This window comes from Epinephelus lanceolatus, chromosome 13, assembly GCF_041903045.1.
Source record: "Epinephelus lanceolatus isolate andai-2023 chromosome 13, ASM4190304v1, whole genome shotgun sequence".
Lineage (NCBI taxonomy): Eukaryota > Metazoa > Chordata > Actinopteri > Perciformes > Serranidae > Epinephelus > Epinephelus lanceolatus.
In genome coordinates, this window is record NC_135746.1 from 23,973,033 (window position 1) to 23,999,592 (window position 26,560).

The following is a 26,560-nucleotide window of genomic DNA, read 5'->3' on the forward strand; positions in this document are numbered from 1 at the left end:
TATGGAGTAGAAATAAGACAACTGTGCTGATAATGCTTTGATTATTTGTGTCCTCAAAGGCTGCAGAGCATCACTAAGAGACAGAAATCATCACTGTTTTCTAATTTTGCACAACTGGTATCACTTTATAAAGTCAATATCATCATTAATGTTTATAAGGATGTTAAATGGAAACAGATTCAGCTGCTGAATTAAACAAATCAGTGCTGTTCTTTGTTTTGATCATAAAAAGTGTGCACTTCAGTACCAAACAGGTTACTGCTCTATAAAAACTGAACAAAATGTATTTTTGTATTTTCAGAAACTGCAGTTTATCAAGTATATATACAGATATCTGAGTCAGGCTGCATGTAGGACATCGTGCTTTGAAATAATATATTCTTCATTCATGTTTAAATGCGTCTTAGGAGTACCTTCACGCCCCCTGAGGATCATGTTTTTGCTGACCTCTAGTGGTTTAACGTCTCGTCTTAATGCAGTGACATACAGGTGCACTCTAATATGCTGTGACGTCACTATTGTGACGGCTGTGGTTACTGCTGCGACAGAACTGAAGCAGGCTTGAGACTGTCAATCACAGAAGGCAGTGAAACACTGCTTCTTAACTTGGCGCTCAGCTTATGGTGCTCGAACCCAGTCTCACTCCTAAGTCGTTGAAATCCGGCGCTTAGGCAATGACTTGTGGTGTCAGAAACCAATGAAAAAAGGCGTCCTTTAACGGCTGATTGCCTTTATGGTTTAACGGCATCTGGCAGCATAAGGGGGAAACATGGCGGGACAAGGATGAAAGTTAAGGTGGCGAAAGTCCGAGTGGGGCAGGCCAGAGTGGTGGTGGATGGGTCCAACAAACACCAACTTTCACCTGAGAGAGCAGTGTCTACGTCCTGTAAGATTCTAAAGCCAAACCCTGTTCTCTTTTCCTAAACCTAACCACGTGCTTTTGTTGCCTAAACCCAAGCATGTGTGTTTGTTGAAGGGAAAAAAAGGTCAATTTGCAGTGTTGTACTGACGTAATGCGTTTATTTTGAAAGGGACTGTATGCGAACCATGGGTGCAGATCCCGGGGGGGGGGGGGGGGGGGGGGGGGGGGGTATGGGGGGGACATGTCCCCCCCAATTTCTGAAAAACACAAATTGACCCCCCCCAATTCTAAATAACCTAAATGATTGAAATTGAACAAATGTATACAGTAGTCCCATATACTAGGAAAAAAAAGGGAAGATGATGAGGAGAATTGGGAATCTGTGAGAGGCGAGAGATGAGAACGTGAGTGGACATAACATGCCTGAGACCCTGAAACAAGAAGCAGCATTAACTAACAGGGAAGCAGTGAAAAGGAGGGGGATGGCTGGCTCCATGTACTATTGGCTGTTTAAGAGAAATAAACAGTAAAGGTAAGCATATGATTCTCTGTGTAGTGCTTTTTGAATGACTTGGTGATGAGCGTCTATGAAATCATGAAATATGCTGCCAATCTCAAGCGCTCTGTGGGCATGATTTGCACGTGTGCAATTAAAAAAAAAAAAAAAAATCACAACTGATTGTGTCCCCCCCAAACCTGTCATCAGATCTGCACCCATGATGCGAACCTTAAATTTCCTGTGAAAACGGAGGTGTATTTTGAAAGAAGACAATGCATGTAACAGGCAGGACTTGACACGGTGTCCCAGAACATCAACAAATAACACCCTGCATGTCATATGTGGACATGGAAAGTCCATGACCAAACGTCAATATGCGACGAGGTTGGAATGAGAATGTGCTGGGTGCTTAGACTGCCAAAAGGGGTACGTTCAAAAAAACTCAACCTCGACCTTATTGTAAGCAGATTCTTGTTGTAATGATGCCAAATTTTAAAACAATCAAAACACACAATAGAGACAAAGGCTTCGGTGTGAATCAACTGTATAAATAGTTGAGTACAGTCAACATTACGAGGCATGTATCCACATTACGGCTGTAACCTGGTGCTGGGCTACACGGATAAGACTGACAGGACACCAGTCCAAAGGCACTAATGTGAAGAAAACAAGTGAAATATATATATATATAGAAAACTATCTCTCAAGCCATATTTTCCTTTTTTGTCTTTTGGTTTATTTTCTTAGCAGACGTTGAAGACAGCACAGTCGTGTTAGCAAAACTGCTGGATGAGTCATCAGATGAAAAAGAGTCAGTAAGTATGCTGCATATTGCCAAGGAAGCAGGAAAACATCAGATGAGGTCTTGGTTACGTCAAGCTGAATCAAATACAAATTAAATTGATGCAGTGAAAATGACTTTATCTAGGACTATATGCAGTGGTGGAAGAAGAACTCAGATTTTTCACTTAAAGTACTTAAATTTTTCACTTAAAGTAGTAATTCATATACTGAAACTACTTAAGTAAAGGCACTCATTGTACAGAATGAACGATCACAGAATAATGTGTAAGCATTGCTTTAACATTGTAGCTGGTGACGGTGGAGCTGATTTCAATTGCTTTAAATACTGCTGGGCGGCTTAATCTATAAAAATACATCATAAATTATTAGTTGGGTTTGTATAAATTGAAATTGCAAGGCAACCTAAACTTCAAAATAAATATAGGGAACCAGATAGGAAAAAGAACTGGGTGAGGAAATCCCAGAAGGGAACATTTCACCTGAACACGACACAATCACAGGAGTGGAGAGAGATTATTTGGAAGAACCAGATTGGGTATTTTATCACACCTAGTATTAAACGTAAACAAACAAAGATTCAGCAGGCATGCTGGATAACCACACACATTTTGTGGAGCTGCATGAAAATACAGTCTTTCTGGGATGGTTTACATTCTGTTCTTTGTGAGGTCTTCTTGTACTGCACTTGGGACATATGGTGGTTTGGTAGGTTGTTTGACTCAGACTTGACCAGTTTTTACTTTTACATAACACATGCTGCTGGAGTTCTGGGTTCAATATTCGTTGCTTCAGGACTTCAGAGAGGAAATACAGCTAATATGGCTGAACAAAAAACTGGAAATGTTATGATGGACTAGATGGGATCTTTTTCTATGTGAGAATGTACTGCATTCTGTGGACAAATCAATAAAAATGATGAGTAAAAAAGAAAACAAATATAGTGGAGTACAATGTACAACATTGGCTTCCATTATGTAGTGGCGTAAAAATCTAACCAAGTTATGTATGTGTTTGTTAGAGAAAAAAATAAACAGATAGTCTGGACTGTTTCAGCACCATGGACAGAGCACAGTAAAGACCACTGTTTCTGGCGCCCTCAAGTGACCAAAATCAGTCCTGACAGGTATAATGAAACTGGCAGTGACATCAAGAATTATTCTTAAGTCTGTTTCAAGATCAAGAAAAGAAGATTAGTTCATACAAAAGTGGTAAAGTGAGCTAAGAGGTATGACATCATATGATATGTTGAAACTGAACAACCAAAAGAACAGACAGGCTGTTCGTAATTTTAGATTAAATAACACCAGAATACCTTAAGTTAAAGGGCTGGATAGAAACCAGAGGATCTGCAGCCTCTGTGATGATAATCATGTGGGAGATGAGTATCACATTTTGTTTCATTGTCAGAATGTATGCTTAGTGACTTACAGAGAAAGGTATTTGCCAAATTATTATTTAAAACCGAGCATCTATGTTTAAATTAAATGTTATTGCAATCAGATAAGTCAAAATAAATTTGTAAACTAGGTGCTTTTTAAAGAATGTCCTTCCTTTTTTTTAAGTAACCTTGGTTGGACTTTATCCACACCATGTGCCAATGTTTTGTTATTGTATGTAATGCAGACGATGAGGTTGGGATGAGAGTCAGCACCTTCAAATCTGAGGCCATGGTTCTTGTCAGAAACTGTTGGCTTGCCCTCTTCGGGTTTAGAGAGAGTTACTGCCTCAAGTGAGGGAGTTCAAGTATCTCGGGGTCTTGTTCACAAGTGAGGGTAGAATGGAGCGTGAGATGGATCGGCATTTTGGTGCGACTTCTGCAGTGATGTGTGCGCTGCATCGGACCACCTACGTCCCAGCACTCACCTATGGTCATGAGCCCTAGGTAATGACCGAAAGAATGAGATTGTGGATACAACCACTTTTGTGGGGTGGCTGGGCTCAGCCTTAGAGATAGGGTAAGGAGCTTGGACATTATGAGGGAGCTCGGAGTAGAGCCGCTGCTCCTTCGCGTTAAAACGGGTCAGTTGAGGTGGTTCGGGAATTTGATCAGGATGCCTCCTGGGTGCCTCCCGTTAGAGGTGTTTCGGGCACATCCCACTGGTAGGAGGCCCCGGGGCAGACCCAGAACACGCTGGAGGGATTACATATCTCATCAGTCCTGGGACCGCCTTGGGGTCTGGAAAGCGTTGCTGGGGAGAGGGACGTCTGGGGTGCTTTGCTTGGCCTGCTGCCCCTGCGACCCAGCCTTGAATAAGCAGATGGAAATGGATGGATGGATGTTTGTATTCCATACCGTGTGATATGGTCCTGAGTCAAATAAATTAAATGTGAAATTAATTATATCTGTAAAATAAAGTAACCATTAAGCAATTCACATAGAACAATAACTTTTATTGAAACTTTTAAATGAACACTTGATTTGTAGGCTACATGCACAATCACAGTGTTTTGGGGATTGTCAGCACACACTGCAGTGTCTCAGACTTCTGATTTTGTTTCTTCCAGACAGATTATTTTCCTTCCATTTAACTTAAGTCTACTCAGAGACTTTTTGACTGAGCAGTGAACACTCTGTATGTGTGTGTGTGTGTGTGTGTGTTATCTTGTTGCCAAGGTTATGTTATCATTGTTAGGTGATGTTATAAGTGCAGATTGATTTGCACTGTGTAAAATCTATTCATCTCTGCAGTGTGAGCAAAGGTTAAGAGATGCAGGCAGTTCTCTGCTTCTGGCTGTTTTATGCTCTGCACCCACATGATTTCTCGGTGACCTCTGCTGCACACCACACTGCAAAAATCAGTTTGGTAGCATCACAAATCAATCTCACAATGTTCTTCACAGTAATCCCACTCACTTTCATTACCATAAACACTGTCTCCATAGCTAAGGGCACTTTAAAACAAAACTAGTTTCATTTTCTGCAAATTTCCCTATAGAAGCCTTCACAAAAACATTTGTTTAGAGTTACCATGATTGAGGAGGAGGATGAATTTACTGCAGGCTGATGTCTTACATTTGGAGACAAACAGAGAGGTACAGTAGATGAGTGTGTAGGAGGAGGCAGGTTGTAGAGGTGCAGTTTAGGTGTAACTTTCCTCCTGGATGTCAATTATAGGACTCTTTTAAAAGAAATATATGCTGAGCTTGTGCTTTGCTGGCACACTGCTGACAATAAACCCCCCAGGAGCTGCCCAGTGACACAGCACTCGACCAACACTGGCCTGTCATGAAGCTCTGCTGGAGTTAAGTGCCTTGCCCAAGGGCACTTCAAGAGCAGTTGTTAAAGAACATCCTTTAAATAATGAAAGTTATTTTAGTAAGTAAAAAATTCAGTTATTTTAATCACACAAGTAAAGTCAGTATCCAGTATCTTAAAATCCCATCTTAAAGGTCCAGTTTATAGGATTTAGTGGCATCTAGTAGTGAAGCTGCAGAACTGCAAATCCAGTGTGTCGCGCCTGGTCTCACTCCGAAGTCCTCAAAATCCAGTGCTTTGGCAGTGACTTGTGAAGTCAGACGCTGATGAAAAAAGTCGTCCTTTAATGTTGGCATGAAACAGCCAGTCGCCGTAACAGTTTAACGGCGCTAAGTGGCATCAGGGGGAAACACAGCGGGACAAGAACAAAAGTTAAGGCAGCAAAAGCCCGAGTATGGCGGGGGGGACAGGTGGTGGATGGGTCCAACAAACACTGACTTTCACCAGGGAGAGTGGTGATGTAGATTCTAAAGCCAAACCCTGTTCTTCTTTCCTAAGCCCAACCACATGTGTTACTTGGAGAAAAGAATAGTCAAATGCATGTGACATGTTGACACAGAGTCCCAGAACATCAACTACCAACTCACCCAGGGTACCTTTCACATGCATCTGGACGTGGAAAGTCCATGACCAAACGTCTATATGTGACGAGATCGGAGTGAGAATGTGTTGAAGTGCCAAGCGTGAAAGAGATGGAAGAGAACTAGGGTGGAAAACACAAATGGCCCTATCTAGAGCCAGTGTTTGGTTTGTCTGTTCAGGACTCAGTGATAGAGGACTCACTCCATATCTAGATAAACGGCTCATTTTAAGAAAACAAAAACACAACAGTCCTTTGTTTCAGGTTACTATAAACTAATGGAACCATAGTTTTGGATATTAAATACCATTTCTGCCAATAGAGGTCCCCAAATCCTACATACTTGACTTTTAAGTTCTGCCACACATCCCACATAAAACATTAAAAAATATAAATGTCAGTCTTTTTCAGAAGTCCTAGGTGCCATAACAAAGTATATGATGAGGTTGGCCTTGCTTAGCTGAACCCTTTCATGATAGATATAACTAAAGTCATAAAGTATTCAGAGACAAATGAATGCTGAGCTTGGTCTTTAATTTAGTTGACAATAAGAAAAAATGCAGAATAACGTTGGCCTTGTACTTCAGTTGATATAACACAATATGAAAATACAGAAAGGCTCTCTTCTCAGAAATAGTTTAATATTTTGATGTGCAAACATGTTTTTTTATCATCTTAGAAATATTTCAAAAATACCATCCATTTGAACTTCTAAAGACACTGGGACAATTTTACACGCCTTTATGTCATCATGTCTGGATTACTGCAACAGCCTCTTTCCTTACCTGGACCATAAAGCTATTAATCGCCTCAGACTGTACAGAATTCAGCTGGAGGGCTTTTAACCAGTCCCAGGAGACGTGATCACATCACTCCAGTTTTAGCCTCTTTACGCCGGCTCCCAGTATATTTCGGAATATACTTAAAAGATTTTACAGATTACTTTTAAGATTCTTCATGCTCTCTTTTCCAGCTCTTTGAGGTCCTCGGGCAATCTGTTCCAGAAGCCCTGCTGAAAACTAAAGGGGACAGAGAGTTTGCTGTCAGGGAACGATCTGCCTAGGGAAATCAGGTCAGCCGAGTCAGTGATCTCTTTTAAGTCCCATCTTAAAACATACTTTTATTGGAGAGCCTTTCCTGATTTTACACAAGTTTTAAGTTAATTTAAACAATCTTTTATTTCATCATTTTTTATACACTAACGTGCTTTTATTTCATCATTTTTTATACACTAACGTGCTTTATAAATAAAGAATATTACTCATTCATTCATTTCCGTTACCCCTTATCCTGTTGGGGGCTGGAGCCTATCCAGCTGACAGGGTACACCCTGGACAGGTCACCAGACTATCACAGGGCTGACACATAGACACAGACAACCATTCACACTCACATTCACACCTACGGACAATTTAGAGTCACCAATTAACCTGCATGTCTTTGGACTGTGGGAGGAAGCCGGAGTACCCAGAGAAAACCCACGCTGACATGGGGAGAACACGCAAACTCCACACAGAAAGGCTGCCTCCCAGGATCGAACCAGGAACCCTCTCGCTGAGAGGTGACAGTGCTAACCACTATATCACAGTGCCGCCCAACGAATATTGCTTTCTTTCCAAGAGTGAGATTAAGGGATGAAAATACATCTCATAACTGTGCATTAACTATGGAGCTTTAGCCAGTTAGCTTAACTAGCTATTTTAAGTATGGCTCTCTCTTAAAGCGACACTTTTATGCTTTTCTTTGTTTAGGTTAAAATGCTATTAATAAGCTGATGGCACACTAAAATGTAAGTGAATTCCACCAGAGATAAAAACTCATAATTATACCATTCTCATATGGTTCTAAGAAAACTCCGACCAATCATTGCATTCAGACTGAATGCTGTCTGTCTTCCCCACGATCCCCCGACTGATGTAACCACTTGCGTAACCTCTGAAACGTTAACATTATCTTCCCTGTGCCTTTCCACTTACTAGTAACGTTAACGCTACTATCTAATGTTAGCACTGTAACCTTATTCTAAAACTCATCAGTCATCACTGACTCCGGTTGAGTTTTAAAACTCCGGGGTTGCGTTTGACTGTTTTGGTTGTAACGTTACACTCGGTCTCCTCTTCCGTGTATCTTCCGTTACCTTGCCAATAGACGTAATGAGGACGTAATGGAGTAGTAGGTGGGAGGTGGAGTCCAGGAGGAGGGGGGATGGGACTTTGGAGGGAGGCAGGAGTTGTGGATGTTCAAATTTTTTTCTAAGTACTGTGTGAAATGCAAGAAGAGTAGCTTTAAATAATTGTAAATTATTATCTTTTACACTGTGGAGGTTACTAATTTATTTTATTCCTTGTGTTACTGTGAAGCACGTTGTAGCTTTGTCAAGTGAAAGTACAATATAAAGTTATTATCATCAATATTAAATAATAAGGAAATTTTAGAAAACTGACAGAGTTGAGGATAGGAAAATTGTGTTAATTATATTTGTTTTTTAAGGTTAACCCATGTTTATGTCTGAAGTAAGCTAATAAACGTGCAGTAATGTAATATTTCTATTTGATTTACAGCTTTTATAAACTAGATAAGGAACTTTTTATTTTTTATTGCAAGAGCCACGTTTATTATTAGGCTATTCACCATAATTGACATACACATTACTGTTATTTCTGAATTTAACTTTGCATTATGTCCATTATTCTCATTTAATGTAAAGTGGCATCTATGAAAATGAAAGCTTTTACTTTTTAATACTTTATGTTTATGTTTATGTTGGGCTGTTAAAGTTATGTGTAACGTTATATCTGTTTATTATTATTGTTATTATTATATCAGTACATGTAGGCTACTGTAGGTGCAGACTTTGTAGAAAAATGGCGTCTGGTATTGGCTGCCTTCATAAGCGGAGCTGTGCCATCAGTGACCACAACAACATCAGTACATTGTAATTCATCTCCAGAGAATGAAGTCTGCCGCTGCATCAGGACTTGCGTCGGACAAGAAAACACATCCAAGCCGCCGTCATCATGGGAAACTACGGCCGCTCTGCTGCAGATGTTTCTAACAAACAGGGCAATGAAGCTTTTCACGGATACCAGGAGACATGATCGCCTCTCACCTATTTACCGCCCGTTTACTATCGAGGAAGAAGTGACCTTCTCTGAGGAGGAAGATGTCAGCGCTGAAAAAGGTAGGAAGAAGCGTGCACGGCGTCGTGTTTGTGCATGATCCGAGTCTGCAGCGAAGCCTGTTGTTGTTATTGACTGTCAAGTGCACCTACATGAGGTCTGATGGAGATGGAGGTCCTTTTTTTTCTTGACCAGGTGAAGCCGTGTGTGTCGCACCTGCTCACACTCAAAGTGTAAATGTGAGAAAGTTGTGCGGCGCATGGATGAGTCACTAAATGATTATTTCACACACGTCGGGGTGTTTCCTGTACCGATCAATCAATAGCTGAATGATGCATGACGTGTGGGTGAGATGTTGTGATACATGTGTTTGGAGGTGGAGGTGGAGGGAGGGGTGGAGGTGCCATTGAAGCCACTGTGAATGGATGGAGGGGACCCACAGCTTCTCCGTCAAGTTTCTGGTGTCTGTGAATGCCCACACGTTCCCATTGTGCTGTTCCCCTCCATTCAGTCAGTGTATGTGTGTGTGTGTGTGTGTGTGCCTGGAGTGACTCAGCTGTATTGTACTATATCTGTCATCCATCTTTTCATCTGTCACAGGTGTTACCATGGCTACTACAGACTCACTGCTGTCTTTTCTTTGAGAAGGACTCAGGTAAGAGGTGGGAGGGGTGACTAAGTCAAACATAATAAGGAGATGTCATTTAAGTTTAATAGGCAGCTTCATCCACCTCTTTTTTAACATTTATTATAATGGATTATAGTAGTAGAGTCTGAAAGAATGATGGTGTTATGTTGGCAGTTTTCACTAGTATGACTGGACCATTGTGGACTGGTGTAGTTGGTGTTTGTAATAGTATAAACTTTACCCACACACTATAAAGGATAAGTCTGGTGATACTCTCCAGTTTTCAGATTGTAAAAATCACATTAAAAGAGCAGATTTGTCGTTTTAAGTTTTGCCTTTATAGCCAAACTGTGAAACACCTTACTGCTATGTGCCATAGACCTCCATTTTTGACCAGAAATGATTAGAAACCCATCAGTGAGCCACACTACTGGATTGTGTGACACGTTCCTTCATTATCAAAAACACAGGCTCTGCAAAAGGCGACTTTTTACCATGTTTCAAGTTCATAAACCACTTAGACCATTTAGACCTGTGTAATATATCCAGTAGTAAAATAAATAAATAAAAAAAATTTCACACCAGTTTAGGCCATCATACCTGTATATCTAATTTTACCACTAGATGTTGCACTTGACTCAGCAGTAGAGTTCTCAATCTCAACCCAACTCTGCCAGGTCTCAAAAACCCAACAGGTTGGACCACGTTTGGGCCAAAAATTTACGCTGATTGGCCGGGTTGGGTAGGGCTCAGGCTGTGTGAAAAAAAAGTTACCATTATTTTTAAAATAAATAAATAAAAAAAGATTAAAAACTAAGCACTCTGCTAGAAGCTTCCTCTCCTGAGACTCCATGCCGTGCAGAGTCTGTGATCCACCGAGCTGGTCCACTTTCCACTGGAAATGCGTGTGGCTTGCGCCGTCACACAGCCAGTGTGTCCCGGATGTTAGAAGCCTACTAGTGCTTTTTGGGGAGGTTGGCCTTGGTCGGGCTCGGGCTCAGTATTTCATGTGAAGATATTGAACAGGCCAGATTCGGGCTTCAACTCACGTGTGTCAGTTTAGTTTGGGTTGTTAGTGAGTGTGACTGAGTGGAATAGCAAACGAGCGTCTCACTATCTGTTGCACCAAGCTTCATTAAAGGTCTCAGTCCACATTGAATAAAATGAATAAACACTTCTGCTACGTCATATAAACACACCACATACCTATCAGCTGTGTGCTCGAGATCATACTGGAGATGTTACTGCGTAAATGATGGAGGAGTACTGGCTATTTTCTCTTGTTTGAACTTTGTAAACCAAAAACACACATTTTATATTGTGATATTTACTGGAAATTATGTACAATATAGCCATTAGCAGGTTGTTTTTATCGATGACACTCATAGATAAATTTACCTATTTAATGTGGACAAAATAAACAGAAACAGACATGTTTCGGCTACAAATCCATCATCAGCGTCATCAGGCTCCGTAGCTGAAATGCTTCCATTTCTGTTCATTTTGCCCACATTAAATAAATAAATTTATCTGTGCCAGTGTTTCCTTTGTTTTTTGGATCATTGCCACAACAGTGCATCTCTATTTTTGTTTAAGATTTTGGAGTTGTGTTGAAACTTTAAGCTCCCTGGTGATCTCCCTTCAGCCAGCTGCTACCTTATTTTGTTTTTTTTTTTATAGTGAAAGAGGAGGTATGCTATAGATAAAACCTCATTTTAACCTTCTAAATCAGACATTCCTTTCCACTGTGGCACTTTCAAGGTGAGAGACAGGAATAAATAGAAACAGCGGCCTGACAAAAGTTCAGCCCAGAATGATGCGCCGCATCGCTTGCAGCCAGCGAGGACAACTCTTTGGTCTACATCAAATTCAAAATGTTACCATATTGGCAACATACACCTTACTTCCCCACTTCGACCTCTACTAAACTTTGATCTCCTTCATTCGGCCTCAATGCCAGTTCAGTCAGTGTGCATGAAGTCAAACCAGTTTAGTCTTGTACAGGGGACCAGACACAATGAGCCAAACAGCATTGGAAAACCGGAACCTTGAAGTCATGGACAATGCTGAATGCTGAATGATATACCTAGCATACGAGACAATAATATCAAAGACGAACATAACTTGAGCCTAGTCAAAGAATAATTCACTCTTAAAGATATACATAAAACTATTGTATGAACTTTAGTGATATGACTTCAACTTTATTATTATCCCGAAGGAAATTTCATCTGCAGCAGGCATCGAGACACAAGAAATACATGAAGGACAACATCAGAGGCGAACTAAATGTGTGTTAATCCGCAGCAGAAAAAAGTTCCTAACAGATGCACAATTTACTCCTTTTTGAGTACTTTTGCTACACAGTACAGTGCCCAGCTGTTTTAGGAAATAATATAACCCTTTAAAAACAAAAATATATATTTGTGACCTATTATAAAAATTGACCTCTTCAGGAGGTGCCAGTGGGTTTGGGACTGAAAGCTGGCCAGCTGACAGGCTGGGGATGTCAAAAGGTCTTTTCAAGGGATTTGTCGACAAAAAGTAAAATATAGAATAATGCTGTATTCTTTAGATGAGTTTCAAACTTAAACTTAAACCTGCATTCATTTTTTTGGCCACTTGGGGGCAGCACAAGCAGTAAACATAATGTTGACGTATTATCACCTCATAACATTACTATGGTGAACATGGCAGACAGTTTCTTATTTACACACCCAGCAAACACAGAGAAACATCTGAATTCCTTTACTGTAGTGTTTGTGTCCACATGATGAATGTAAGTCACATATTTACTCTTCTTTTAGCTCCTTCAGTTTTTTTTTCTCCAACAACTCCAGAGAGAAACATATGGCTCCTTAGTTGGTAAATTCTCTACTCTGTTGATCAGATAGTTGCTAACTTTGTCTGCTGTTTGGTGTTGTGCAACAAGTGTGCAGTGGGTCTATTGCTGCAATCCACTGTATTTGAAAGTTGAAAAAAAAAAAAAAACAACAACCCCAAAACAATCTCAGAAAAGGAAAAGTGCAATGTAACGGTAACTTAAGTCAGAAACTGTGGCAGGATCCATCTAGCTTGACTTTGCCGACATAAACATACCTTATTTAATAGCAAGATGGCAGCTCACACAGCAAACTGAACAGAATGTTGATAAATTATTTTAATTTATGTAGTGTTTGTGTTGTGAACATGCTGTAATAATGTTGTTGCTGCCCTCTCCCTTCAGTTCATCCATTATTCATTCATTCATTCATCCATGTTCTACAACTTGATGTTACTGGCTGTGGTGGTTCAGACTATTATGCCCAGAACCTGTTTACACCATTTTGAGCTGTGGTATGTTATATTTTATTCTATATCTTCTACAACATTGTAGTTGCTTGTAAAGTTCAGAGACCTCACATGCAAACTTCTGTTTGCTGTTATTTTCCCAAGCTGATGCACTGGGATGCATTTTGGTTGGAATTCACGAACACTGACTTCTAATTATAGACTTCCGACTTGCAATAGGTTTCAGCATATCAGACCTTCGTCACTGTGAACCTACTGACGCTGTGAACTACAATGAAAAGAGCGGTGAATCAGAACCATCAACTGTATAATAAAGATGGACGTCAGGACAGCTCCCCAAAACTGAAGCCAAACATCTTGATTGTCTGCTGGTGGCTGGCTACAGTATCGGTCATAACAGCCCACTCTCACTCCCAACTCGTAAAATACCACCGCTTTGTCAGTGATGTCAATGTCAAGACATCAATGCAGACAGACACCCTTCACTGCAGTAGTATACACACCGTGCAAGCCAGTTTTAGAGGCAGCAACAACTCACCTTGTCAGAATACCGCTGCTTTGTCAGTCGATGTCGGCGTCAGACATGGATGGACAGAGGCACTCTTCGCAGCAGTATGGTACTCACTCGGCAGTTTGTAACACCACGGAAAACTACTGTAATATAAAGAGCAAGAAAGTCTGTAAAGTGAGGGCAGGAGGGTTGGTGGATAGGTCACACAAACACTAGACTTTTACCCAGGAACCCGCTGTTTGTTTCCCATTTTTTGTGAATTTTAAGCCAATTGTGTTTTTTCTAAACCCAACCAGGGACTTTTATTACCGAAACTTAAGGAAATACCTACCTCAATTCAATCAATCAATCAATTTTATTTATAAAGCCCAATATCACAAATCACAATTTGCCTCACAGGGCTTTACAGCATACAACATCCCTCTGTCCTTATGACCCTCGCAGCGGATAAGGAAAAACTCCCCAAAAAAAACCCTTTAACGGGGAAAAAAACGGTAGAAACCTCAGGAAGAGCAACTGAGGAGGGATCCCTCTTCCAGGACGGACAGACGTGCAATAGATGTCGTACAGAACAGATCAGCATAATAAATTAACAGTAATCCGTATGACACAATGAGACAGAGAGAGAGACAGAGAGAGAGATGCAGGTAATAACAGTAGCTTACAACAACATTAATGAAAGTAATAATATTATAGTTATAGTTCTGGCTACTGTGGTACAATATGTTGAAAGTATGTATTAATATCTGGCAGTATACATGTGTGACAATAGTCATATGTGTATAATAACAGTAGAAGTATGACTAATGACTAATGATGGCAGCAGCAGCAGGAGGCATCTGGCAGGACCACGGCAGCAGCACAACCACACACGTCACACTGTCCAGGCACCGCTGCGGTATGAGTTATTCTGAGAGACAGTGGAGCACAAAGGCTCATTGTACATTTATTTTGAAAAAGACTGTATGTATAAAACAAGTAGAAACTTTACATTTCCTGTATTATTTGAAAATACACAATGCATGTAACAAGCGTGAATTGACAAGCCCTCCCTGAAAGTCCGAAAAAGACGCAGGATCATGCCTAGCATGTCATTTTTAGAAGTGTAGATCCACTGACAATACGCCAGTATTTGATGAGTTGGAATGCGAACGTGTTGGTCCTAAACCCTGCCCCCTCCATGGGTTTGTCACTATCAGCGACACCTTTTACATACACAGTCTTTTCATCTATTATTAATATAAAAACACTGATTAATGCAGCTTTATATCACATTGAAATTCAACAGGCCTTTAGATAAGCCTGGTACTTAGCACTGTCCTCTTACCAAGACGAAGATCAATTCCCGCTTTCCTCTCTGTGCACTGTGTAAGTTCATGTTAAATGTGATCTGACAGGTGAGATTTTTCTCTATCATTTCCAGACAGGTGGAGAAAGCAAATTAGCCTTGTGTGGTGGAGGTGTTAGCTGTTCTGATGCAAGAAGAATTTGGGCATGGAGCATAAAGGAGATAGTCGTTAATTAGGTAAACTCTGCACGACTCCTTCCCTCAGCAGAGGTCAGAGCACTGAGAACCATCCAAGGAAAAAGCACTGCAGGGGTCCGCTGCCTTTCTCTTGGCATTTTTGGGCATCCTAGATGATCAAATGCTGGCTCACATCAGCACAAACCTCAAATACTATCACTATCACTGTGATGCTTTTGAAGCCAAAGGCCAACACCAATCATGAAGAGAGTAATGTTAAATTTGGGGAATTTTAATTTCTTTGTTATAAATACCACAAACTGACAAACAAGTATTCTCAAGACACTCCCCGACATGAGAACAGAATTTGCTTGTAGCTGGGGACATGTTTGTTGGTGTATAATTCACAGATGAACAAACATTTTGAGGTCAGGTTTGGCTATTTTTACACTGAAGCTTTACCTTTTTGTTCTGCTTATTAATATCTCAGGGACGTTTTGCACATTTAGCCCGACACTAATTGTTACCTTGGGTCTGTAGAGCTGCAGTGTCGTTCTAAATTATAACGGCATCCTTAGATAACCACCGCAGGATCTCAAGTTTGACAGCAGTTGCTCAAATAATGATCATATATGTGTTAATCGCACTCTGAAAATGTCTTTTAAGCCTTACAAATGAGCTGACAGCGGAGTTTCAGCCCAACCACACATCAGAGATTATCTGCAAGTTAAACGTGTGTAGGGTCCTACTGTGCTTTTACAGGCTTTGTCAGCACAAAGGCTCCAGATGAAGTGAATGTGGATACGGGAACATCTCTGCTTGTTTGATGTGCATAACCTAAAGAATTGTTCTGAGTTTTTTTCTTCTTTATCAGCCATCCGCAGAACTTGCTCTTGATCATACCTTGCTCATCATTTTCTCAAGGTTGAGGCAGAGTGTTAATTACTGCGTGGACTGGATCATTTTAAGGAGTATAAAGCAAGCAGGAGCAGTGATGCTGTTTATGACTTTTATTGCATGAGTTCAAGCTTTAAAAATGAGCATGATGAGCTGATATAATTTCTGTTGTTTCTGTCGTTTTTATTCTAAAACAGGATTATAGCACAAATGTGTAAATCTTTAAAAATTTCCTGGAGGGCTTCAGATCAGTGTTGCACCACTAGGTGGGACTGTTGACTTGATAACATAACGAAACGCTGCTATGACATACCTACTGGTGAATTTCAAAAACTGGCCATTTCAGAATCCACAACAGACTCTGTGCTGTGTTGGGAAAATGTATTTACTCAGTGGGCTTTCTCATGCTGCTCAACAGTTTATGCAAGCAGCAGTGGAAGGGTAAATTTGTTGGGACTAAAAGCACAGTAATCAAAGATTGTTTTGTGTCTCTCTGCTGTGGAAATGTCCTCACTAAAATTAATTAAATATATAATCTCTTTTACAGTTATATGTCAACTTTCATGATAATTTCAGTACAGTTGCAGCTCTTGTGTTGTCCTTACTGTCTCATTCATGATTACTAATAGGTGAAATAAGTTTAGCTAATTTTGATCTTTGTGTCCACAGTGTTTTGGCAAACTGAGACAGTGATATATACATATATATTTTCATTTTGGTTTCATTTGAGACTGGGCAGTTTCGAGAATGGGAGTGGAGGTCTTGTAAAAAAAAAAAGGCAGCTTATTTTAAAGGTCCAGTGTGTTGGATTAATGAGGATATATTGGGAGCAATGGAATATACAGTAATATAATAAGTAGTTTTTCTTAAGTGTATAATCACCTCGTCTTTGTCTACAGAGTCCACCATGTTGCACAGCCATGTTTCTACAGTAGCCTGGAACAGACAAACCAAACACTGGTTCTAGATCGGGCCATTTGTGCTTTGGCGTCTACCCCTCCATGATGAGCCAAACAGCATTGGAAAAACACTGATTTTTAAAGTGAAACTGCTCTATTCTGTGTTTTTACCAATGTAAACCACCTGGTTGGTGTGTTTCGCAAGGGAATAGATTTCTGTTGATAATTCGGCTCCAAGTAAAAAACATTTTTTAATAAAAAAGTTTGGCCAACAACAGCAGGTGCTGGATTTGCGACCCATCTGTGATGAGCCGAACAGCGCCAGAGAAACACTGATTTGTAACATGAAACTGTTTTATTAAGTCTTTTCACTGCTTTTAAACAACTATAATAATAATTCGACTTCCAGATGGGAGAAGTTTCAGCTGGTTGCAATCTGCAATCCTCACCACTAGATGCCACTAAATCCTTCCTAAAATCTTACATACTGCTCCTTTAAAACTTGTAAATGCAGCTTGGTACGAATTAAAAACTGGAGGGGGTCACCTCAATAACAGTTAAACATCTAACAACATACACTGTCATCAGCTACCTAAAGAAGACCAGTTTCAGTTCACTTTGACTTGCTGCATACAGAACCGTACAGAGTGGAATAACAGAAAGCCAGGTTGAACAGCGAATAGTGACTGTCGATCACGACCGTTTAACAATTAGCAGGAGACAAGAGTGGGTTGAAAACCTTTGTCTCTTTCCAAATATTCACCTGCACAGAAGACGTGTAAGAAACAGTTGCAGAAAGCATCAAGGCATCAAGGTTTTGCTCTTACATACACGAGGTTTTGCATCTTTGTGTCAGCTTTGTCTTTCAGTGTCCTTATCCAAGTGGTCCTTCTTTTCTATTTGCATCAGCTATTGCTGATGAGTCTTTTTCATCTAGCGAAGGAGCGCTCATATTTCTCTCGAGTAGCACCTCGACTCCTTCAGAATACCAATAAGTCTTACATTGGGCCTAAAATCAATATGATCCTTTCCAAATCTGTATTTATTCCTCTCTCAGATTGTCTCTCAACCTTAGAAGCTCTGCTGTGCTGTAGGACAGAGAAGAGACTGGTGAAGGAGGCAGGACGTGAGGGGAATGTGAGGGCGGATGAACTTGGAGACCAAGTGTTGTTCTGCTGATTGGTGAAATTTGCAGTGCTGTAGTTTGGATAAGAGGTTGTCTCAGTACTTTGAGAGACGGGAATGTGTCCATGTCTCATGTCGTAATCTGCTTGGATCTGGTGCGGGTGAAGTGGACCCGTCAGTTTTGGCATGCTTCCTGTTGTTCAGTTCTCGGCAACTTTCTCCGTGGACTGTATGCCATTTAAACACCTGCACATGGCCTGAAAAACGTGTCTGATCTCGGTGACGTCATCAGGGTCCCGACAAGACCAGGAAACAACTCCCTCCCTTTCGGTCGGAGGAGTGATGTCATCGCAGGAAGAGCGTGAGGTTGGCTGAGGCTTTATTGAGCTTGACGTTTTATTACCAAGAGCACCAGACGTATGACCACATGCACCAGTCAGTACGAGGACACAGAGCAGGAAAAGTGAGAGCCAAGTGACATGGCAACACGTTTGTGACACGTTATAACCCCCCCTGAGAGGGAAAAGGAGTGTGAGGCAGAGGCACACAGAGAGACAGAGATGCAGATAGAAACCCAGAGGGGAAGAGGGACAGCATGAGTGTGCATGCTGATGGGGATAGGAGCGTGTGGAGCTACAGAGCTGCAGAATCCTGAATCCAGCAGATGGAGACTCCGTGTCCTTGTTTTGCGGTGATCTTTGGGAGCAACATGCAGCTCGCGCCGCTGCCTCGCACTGCTGCAGTGGAGGAGTAAATGCGGAGCCCAACACTGCTCCAGGTGATCCACAGCAGCCCAGCCCGGCAGACTGCTCCCTCCTTAGCCTTCCCTCTCCTCCTCCTCCTCCTCCTCCTCCTCCTCCTCCTCCACCTCCTCCTCCTCCTCCTCCTCCACCTCCTCTTCCTCCTCCTCTTCCTCCTCTGTCAGTGCTCCATTCCTCTGAGGGCTTTGAAAAAAATAACAAGAAAGGAACAGAAAAACAGAGGAGAAATCCTGCTTTCCCCCTCCGTTCTCAGATGTGAAACACCTCTGCATGACTGTCCGCCACTTCCCTGTCATCGTGTGAAGACGCGCCGCATATGTGCTCCAATGTCTCCGGAACATAGACTCGCTGCAAGGTAAGACTTATCCAGAAAAATGCTTCTTGTCTTTTTTTTTGGTGCTTTTTTTCTTGAGACATTTTCTGTGGAACTGTTACTGCCTTGTGTGTGTGTGAATTTAACAGGTAGATGAGAAGTTAGCACAGCAGATTAGGTAATTGGTATTCCGTGCAATAGATAGAGATAGATCATTGTCGGATATGACAAAATGCATGTCTTCAGTTTTGGAGGAAAAGCATCTCTTTTCCCCCTCAATCGCAGCGGTCCGTGCAGGTGTGTGTGTGTGTGTGTGTGTGTGTGTGTGTGTTCATATGTATGTGTGTGTAACAGAATCCAGCAGGGTGGGAGGGACTGCTCCTCAACCAGGCTTCTCGATGGGCAACAAGGGGATTTTCATCTTGACAATGTGGCCAAACAGCTTTCCATCGATCTTCTTTCGGCCACTAGCGTCGGCACAATCCCTGGCTTCAAAATAACTGACAGGCTGCCTTCTTTATTGGTACCAGTAGTTAATCATTATGTAATCATTTTTATCGGTTCTGTTCGGCTGCAGAGAGGCAGAGAAAATGCTCTTCCTGTCAATGTATGTGCCTGTCTTCATGCGTTATTAGTCATAGATGGAGGGAATTCAAAATAAGGAGAGGGAACAAAGGGGGAGATAAGGATAACGGCAGCAGGTAGATGGGGACAGGAGGATGATTTGGGAGGGGGCTGTAGGAGAACTTACTCCATCACTCTGTGAAACCTGCTATCCAACAGCTGAACAGTACAATCTCTCTGAATCCCTCAATCTCTCAATCACAGGTTGGGTCTGAAGCCCCAAAGCCTGAACCTGTAAGTGACCTAATGAGGGTTCATCACTTTCACCTCACACACACACACACACACACACACACACACACACACACACCCTTCTTATTGCTATACTAAGATATCGAGACTAGCTGGTGCTGCAGCGATATCCAAATCCTGCATTCAGCTGTTTGACAGGGCTTCAGGGCTTTTATATGTGTGTGTGTGTGTGTGTGTGTGGGTGTGTGTGTGTTTGTGTGTGTGTGTGTGTGTGCGTGTGCTGAAACCTTTGACAGTGTATTGCGCTCCATTTAGCTCCCAGATTTCTTTGCCCAGAAAAATCACAAATGTGTTGGTTATGTACGACCTGAAATAAGAGAGAAGAAGAAACATCACCATGAACCTGTTTTGCTGTAGAAAACATTGTATGAACATTCAGACTCATTCATGTTTGCATACAGATCAGATAGCACGCCAGGTTCTTTTATAACTGTACTGTGATATGCAGCAGAGGGTTGACAGATGCTCTTTATCACTTGAAGCATTAATCCTTGTGTCCTGACACATGCAGGCGCACACGCAGACTGTGCATACAGCATTTGCCCTTGCAACATGCTCCATCTCCTAATACACTGTACAAACAGTGAGCTAAAGGCACACCTACATGCATGCGTACAGGCACACTCGGACAGCTGTGTGGAATGAATCAAGCATCTTTCGTGTGTAGTAAGGTGACTGAGGTGGTCATTTGTCATGTGTGGCATTAGGATGCAGAGGGGGATCTCAGGGGAGAAGAGTCTGAGCTCCTCGCGTCTCCCAGGCGGCTTTTTACTGCTCTGATTCTCCAGCAGATACACTGGCATCCTGAAACGCCTCATTTAGCCCGTTCCCAGCGAAAAGCTTGCAGCCCCCAACAAGAATAAAGCGTGGAAAGCCCGCCAGCAGCCCCTAGAGGCTTCAGTGTTTATTACATACAACAATACGGAAATGTCGGGCAAAACAGACAACATACTGAATGACTAATTTTGCTGGAGGCTCACTGCTACGATGGCTAAATGAATAGATCATGATTTTGGGAAATATGCTTGTTCTCTTTCTTGCCAGGAATTAGACACCACTCTCCTGTCTGTACAGTAAATGTGTAGGTGAAGCCAGTAGCCAGTTAGCTTAGCTTAGCATAAAGGCTGGAACTGAAATGTAAAACAATTTGACCATTTACATGGGGGTTATATGCCAGACTATTTCTTGCTAGGACCAGTAACTCCCAGGAGTGCCTGTTGCCTGGCAACACTTTGGTTTTTGTACAGTTCAGGCCCACCGTCAGGGGGGGTCAAAGGGTACAGATGACCCGGGCCCAAGGCCCAGGGGAAACCCATATAGAGACCCTTAAATGGGATCAAGTACAACATTTTACCTTGTGACTAAGAACACATTTTAACTTCTAAGGTGATGCCCCACCCGCTGTGGTATTGTGAAATTGGTAAGGTCAAGTTTTGACCACGCATTTCTGCCCTCTAAGCACCTGGTGTTTTTGCCAAATCGCTCTGAGCTCCTCGAGTTAAAAAAACTTCAACTCAGAGCGGAAAAACTCTCTCTTCACAAGTTCACAGTTGGTAAAAAATGCAGGTGAAACTGGTGGTAGCGGTTGCTGGATACCCAGAGCTATACGGCCCGACGATAGACAGCAGGGTGTCAAACTGCCCCTGAGTCATCCTAAAATATGCCTGGAAACAGCAATCATGGAGGAGAGACTCCTGGACCAACTGGTGGTACTCCCGTGATCCACCCTCTTTTTTAAGGTCTCATGTACCCACACAGCTCTCCGTCTCCCTGTGACCAACAAACTATTTACTGACAGCCTCTCACCCTCAACCAGAGCTACAGCAAGTACCCTCTGCCTCTACTAACCATGTCATGCTATCTTGCTGGGAGGGGGTCGATTTAATGCTCCAATATAAGGCTAGCTTTGGCGTGGGAAAAGTGGCCATTTTCAAAATGGTGTATTTAAATGTATTTTTGCATACTGGAGTCCCTTAAAAGTCTGAATTGCATTCATTAAGACATGATAATGCTGAAGAAGGTGTGGATGAAGGGCCCAATTTAGAAAATGTTTCAGTCCTTGTCCATGATTCCAAGGCTAGCCTGGTAAGTAAACGATATAATGTGTTAATCAGGGAGATGTAGATTGTTGGTAGGCAGATGTTATCCCCTTTGAACAAAGCTAGGCTAGCTGTTTCCTCTGTTTTTAGTCTTAATGCTAGGCTTAGCTAATTGCCAAAGATGTCTAAAAGGGTTTATCTTCTTGGAAACAAGAATGTGTTCACCAAATTTCACAGGAACCTGCCTACACTATGATATATCCTAAATGGAGAACAGCAGAGGAAGAAATCGGTCAGAAACATTGAGATTCATCGTCTGCAGCCCGTTCATATCTAAAGTCAATTTAAAGGAAGTTTAGCAAGAACATTTGGAGCTACTTTGCAGTGTTCTGTAAAATCTTGAGTGAGTCGTTCTCAAAGGAGAACCAAGAACATCTAAATCACATTTGGCAATCTGGCCAGTAGTTGTTAAGATCTGGACCAAATAGCTGGACAGGCGAACAGACGGATGGTCCGAACAACAGATGGGACTGATCGAATATTGTTAGAACTCCTTTTAACATCCTCCTTCATTGCTGACACTTGGCAGTGGATTTGATGACGGTTCAGTTTGGTTAACAGAGTGTTGAAATATCCCCTGCATGCTGGAGATCATTTTAGATGTCATGTTCAAGATCTCTGTAAGACACCACCGTTTGCTTTTTGTGTCCTATTTTGCAAGTGGGCGATCAGTCATTTGACACAGTTTATAAAACCGCTAATTTGTTTATAGACCCTCTTCTTTTGACTCACACACAGTGTTTGTTTTTAGGATTAAAGCTGCAGTACATCTGGCTGTTGATGGAATCTTTTCTCTTTGTTTTGCTGCAGGGGTTTGGAGGTCAGGATGGAATGATTAACCAGCCATTAAGTGACGAGCTGATTCATTGCTGGGTGCAGAGCAGGACAACAGTAGAAATACCAGTGAGTTCTGTGATATTTGAAGTGATAAACCACAGAATCATTTTTTAAGATAGCTTTTATGTTGTCTTATCCATGGAGTTAAACACCTGACAGTCAAACTCTCAGTGCTAGAACGAAGCTCTGTTTTCTGTTGGCTTTCACTGTCCCTTCGTTCATGATGGTGATTACGGCACATGGTAACCACAGAACCCAGTATTAAAACTGCAAACATAAATTATTTAATGCTTGGCAGTTTATTGCATCAGTCTGTCTACAGAGCTGCACAACACCGCTCGTCTCCCCTCAGACTTCTTCTTGATTTCAATGATGGAAATAAATCAGTGACAGTTTTTTTCTTGGTAACAGTGTCGGTGACAACCACCTCAGGGAGTGACGCTTTCCTGAGATCCAGCAATTAACTTGCATTTTAATGATTCAGGATTTGGCTTCTTTTAGCAGCTTACCTATTTAGATCTCAAAGTGTTACTACTTCACATCTTCTCTCTCACTTGTCACTCTCTTGCATCTGTCTAGTTACACCTTGGTATTTTCTCCTGCTTCATGTCATAGGTTCTCAACTGTCTTTCAGCCGACGACCCCTTCCAAGACAGATTATGCCCAAATTATGTAATGTAGCCTATTTTTACACTTCTATACACTTCTATATACTCTACCAACACAAGAAAAATGTGGTAAAAAGTTAATAGACGTGTTAAAAATATCTACCCCATCTCAACACAGAATACCTGAAACTGACATCAATTAAATTGGCTGCAAGTACCATTGTACCTGAACAAAATATCAAAGGTAAATCAAGTCGACTCCACTACACACACATATCAAGAGAGGGTGTTTCACTCTTAGTGCATTTAAGTTTAATAAGACATGAATGTGGTTATTTTAAATAATAATATAAAAAATTATATCATGATAATTTAAATAAATTAATCTTAATGTTTCAGACCCCACTTTGATAATCACTGCTGTAGACTTTTGTTGCAAGATTGTTTCAGATAAAAAAAAAAAAGTTTGTTTGTTTGTTTCTGGGGTAAAACATTATTTTAAAGGATTTATATGTATGAAATAGATCTGATTTATAAAATATTTTAATCTACTTTCGGGTTTTTTTTACTTCTAAACTTGCCCAGTGCCAGAAAACACCCACATCCCAGACAAAAATTCACAACATCAAACTATTAAAAGCCTTTAAAATCTTAAACTAACATCACGTACTGATAACACTGGTGTAAAAGTACTGGTATAATCATCTTTGTTTTATAATACATTTTTTATGAAAATGTTAGCCCTTTAAAGAAGTGTCCCAGATTTTTGTCAACTCCATTGGATTTCTCCAAAAACATCATTTAATCAAGTATAAAAGGAGTCAGCTATATCTCAGGACTCGTGTCTAATTTTCTGGTTTCCAAAAAGGCCGTGATGCTGCTCAAGTACTTTTTGATAAATTCATTAAATAATACTGCTACCCAGTGTGGCTCAACCAGAACTGTAGCCCTTCTAAATCAAAACTAAACATGAATTATGATTTAAAAATTTGTATTCTGATTAGCATTTAGACAACTCTTAGCAGGTCTAAAAAAATAAAATGGCTCCTCACTACGACTGCTGCAAAATTAATAAATATTGAATTTTATGTCAACTCCGTAAGACGTCAGCTCTCTCAGATCTTACCTCTGACACCCATTATGTATGCTACTTAAGAAAAAAATAAATCTCTGGGAGGTTGGCCCATTACAGTGTTTAACAGTGAAGACTTCGATCTTTTAAAATATATTTTCCCAGCCTAAGTGAAGAGCAAAAATCACCCTACCCCCAACGCTCAAGAATGACTGATAAACATCTTTCTGTCTTAGCAGCTGATGCACTTTCAGTTCGAGTTAAAATAAGAACAGAAAATATACAATTGTAGTTCCAGTGTTAATAAGCAGTACATTAATACACACATGTACTTTCCCTCACTGGTAACTGCTGCATATGCTGAGTGAGGCTGCAGCTCATTATTGGTGATTATTTTTATTTCTTTTTCACTTTTCATTGCTGACTAATCACCAGATTATTTTCTTGAATCATGGCTAATCTTTTGGGCTGTAAAATGTCAGTGTATTGTGAAAAATTTCATCATGTTCTGTTTCTACCAACCAGTGGTCCAAAACACAAGAATATCTTATTCACAGTGATATAAAGCAGAGAAAAGCAGCAAGCTCTCACATGTTAGAAGCTGGAACTAAAGAATATTTGGCATTTTTTGCATGAAGAGTTACTGTATCCTATCTTCACTCAGCACTATGTTTCATCTGTTGTATTCTTGTCTACAGTATACCCTTATCCTTTTGCTGCTGCGGTGACCAAAGACTCCCTACGGGAATCATTAAAGTTTCATCTCAGCTCTGTTATCTCAATGTTTCTTGGGCACCTGATGTTCAGTCGTGTGGCAAAAATGAAGTGAAGCTGGATGGAAATAACCAGAATCCTGGTTCCCAGTTTTAATCCCTCCTAGTGGTGCTTGGTACAATACCATGTTAGGTAGCGAGATGAGCTGTGTGGGTGTGTGAGTGAGTGGAAGAGTGAATATGAGTTTGAATATAGAGAGCATTTAGAGGAGTGAGCTGGGTATTGGCAGCAGAAAGCACGATTGATACAATTTGTTGTTTTGTACTAAGAACATGTGGAAACACTTCACGTTTGACCTGAGTAGATAACTGTGGGTTACATAAGTTGCACAAGATTTAGCTGAATGTGTTGGATATGTAAGACTTGGAAATGGGTTTGAGTATTGACCACATGATGTTGGTAAGTCAGAAAAGCAATGATAGCATAAATGCTTGCTACCACTACTATCTGTAAGTGAGTGCTGTTTAGTGTCCACCTTGAATTTCTCTCTGCAATGTTAATTTCATGGCACTGGAAAGATTTTCTTTTCATAAAACTAGGCTGTCTATGCAGTACAAAGATGCAAAATCATTTGAAATTGGTGCTACATGAGCAGAGAAAGTGTAAAAAAAAAAGGCTGTGGCATTTACTTTGGATCAAGAGGTAGAAGACCTACAACTACCAGAATGCACAGCACCGCTGGTAACAAACAATCTCATCTTACAGTTTCAAAGTAAGCTAAATCAGGTTTCTGAAAACATTTGAGGTGAGAAACAGGCAACACGGTAACAGAATCTTGGTTTATATTTGATCAGCACTGCTTAGTTCTACCGTTTGATCTCAGTTTTACAATACAGGAAACAGTATGGCACCCGCTTGTGATTCACAAACTCTCGCTATAACAGATACACAGGGCACTAAAACATGTTTCTGAAAACATTTTAGGTGAGAAACAGGCAACACAATAACATAATCTTGGTTTATATTTGATCAGCACTGTTTAGTTTTACCATTTGATCTCAGTTTATTTTTTCAGCCTCGATTTTTACACTACAGGAAACAGTATGGCACCCGCTTCTGATTCACAAACTCTCGCTATTGCAGCTAAACAGGGCACTACAATACGTTTCTGAAAACAATTTAGGCAACAAAGTAACATAATCATGGCTAATATTTGATTTGGTTTTACGATTTGATCGGATTTTGGTCCGAGTTTGAGAGAGAGAAGAAGAGGTCTGCCTCTTGATCTACTACTATACTCTTTGTGTCCACGGTGGCAGCATGGGTGGTGGGCAATACAAAAAT

The 26,560-nt window shown here is 41.0% G+C and overlaps 1 protein-coding gene across 6 annotated transcripts in view; it reads left to right on the plus strand.

The window, feature by feature from the left end:
- Positions 1–8,868: 8,868 nt before the first annotated feature.
- Positions 8,869–26,560, plus strand: part of dlgap2b (discs, large (Drosophila) homolog-associated protein 2b) — a 142,979-nt gene continuing 125,287 nt past the window's right edge. For 4 of the 6 annotated variants that reach the window (XM_078173899.1, XM_033648456.2, XM_033648458.2 and 1 more), the window contains exon 1: positions 8,869–9,182. In XM_078173899.1, coding sequence (XP_078030025.1) covers positions 9,047–9,182 — 136 coding nt within the window. In that variant the 5' untranslated portion in view covers positions 8,869–9,046. Of the gene's footprint in view, positions 9,183–17,616; positions 19,053–22,795; positions 22,889–26,560 lie in introns of those variants that run through there. The other 2 variants (XM_033648461.2, XM_033648459.2) reach the window with 2 other exon arrangements.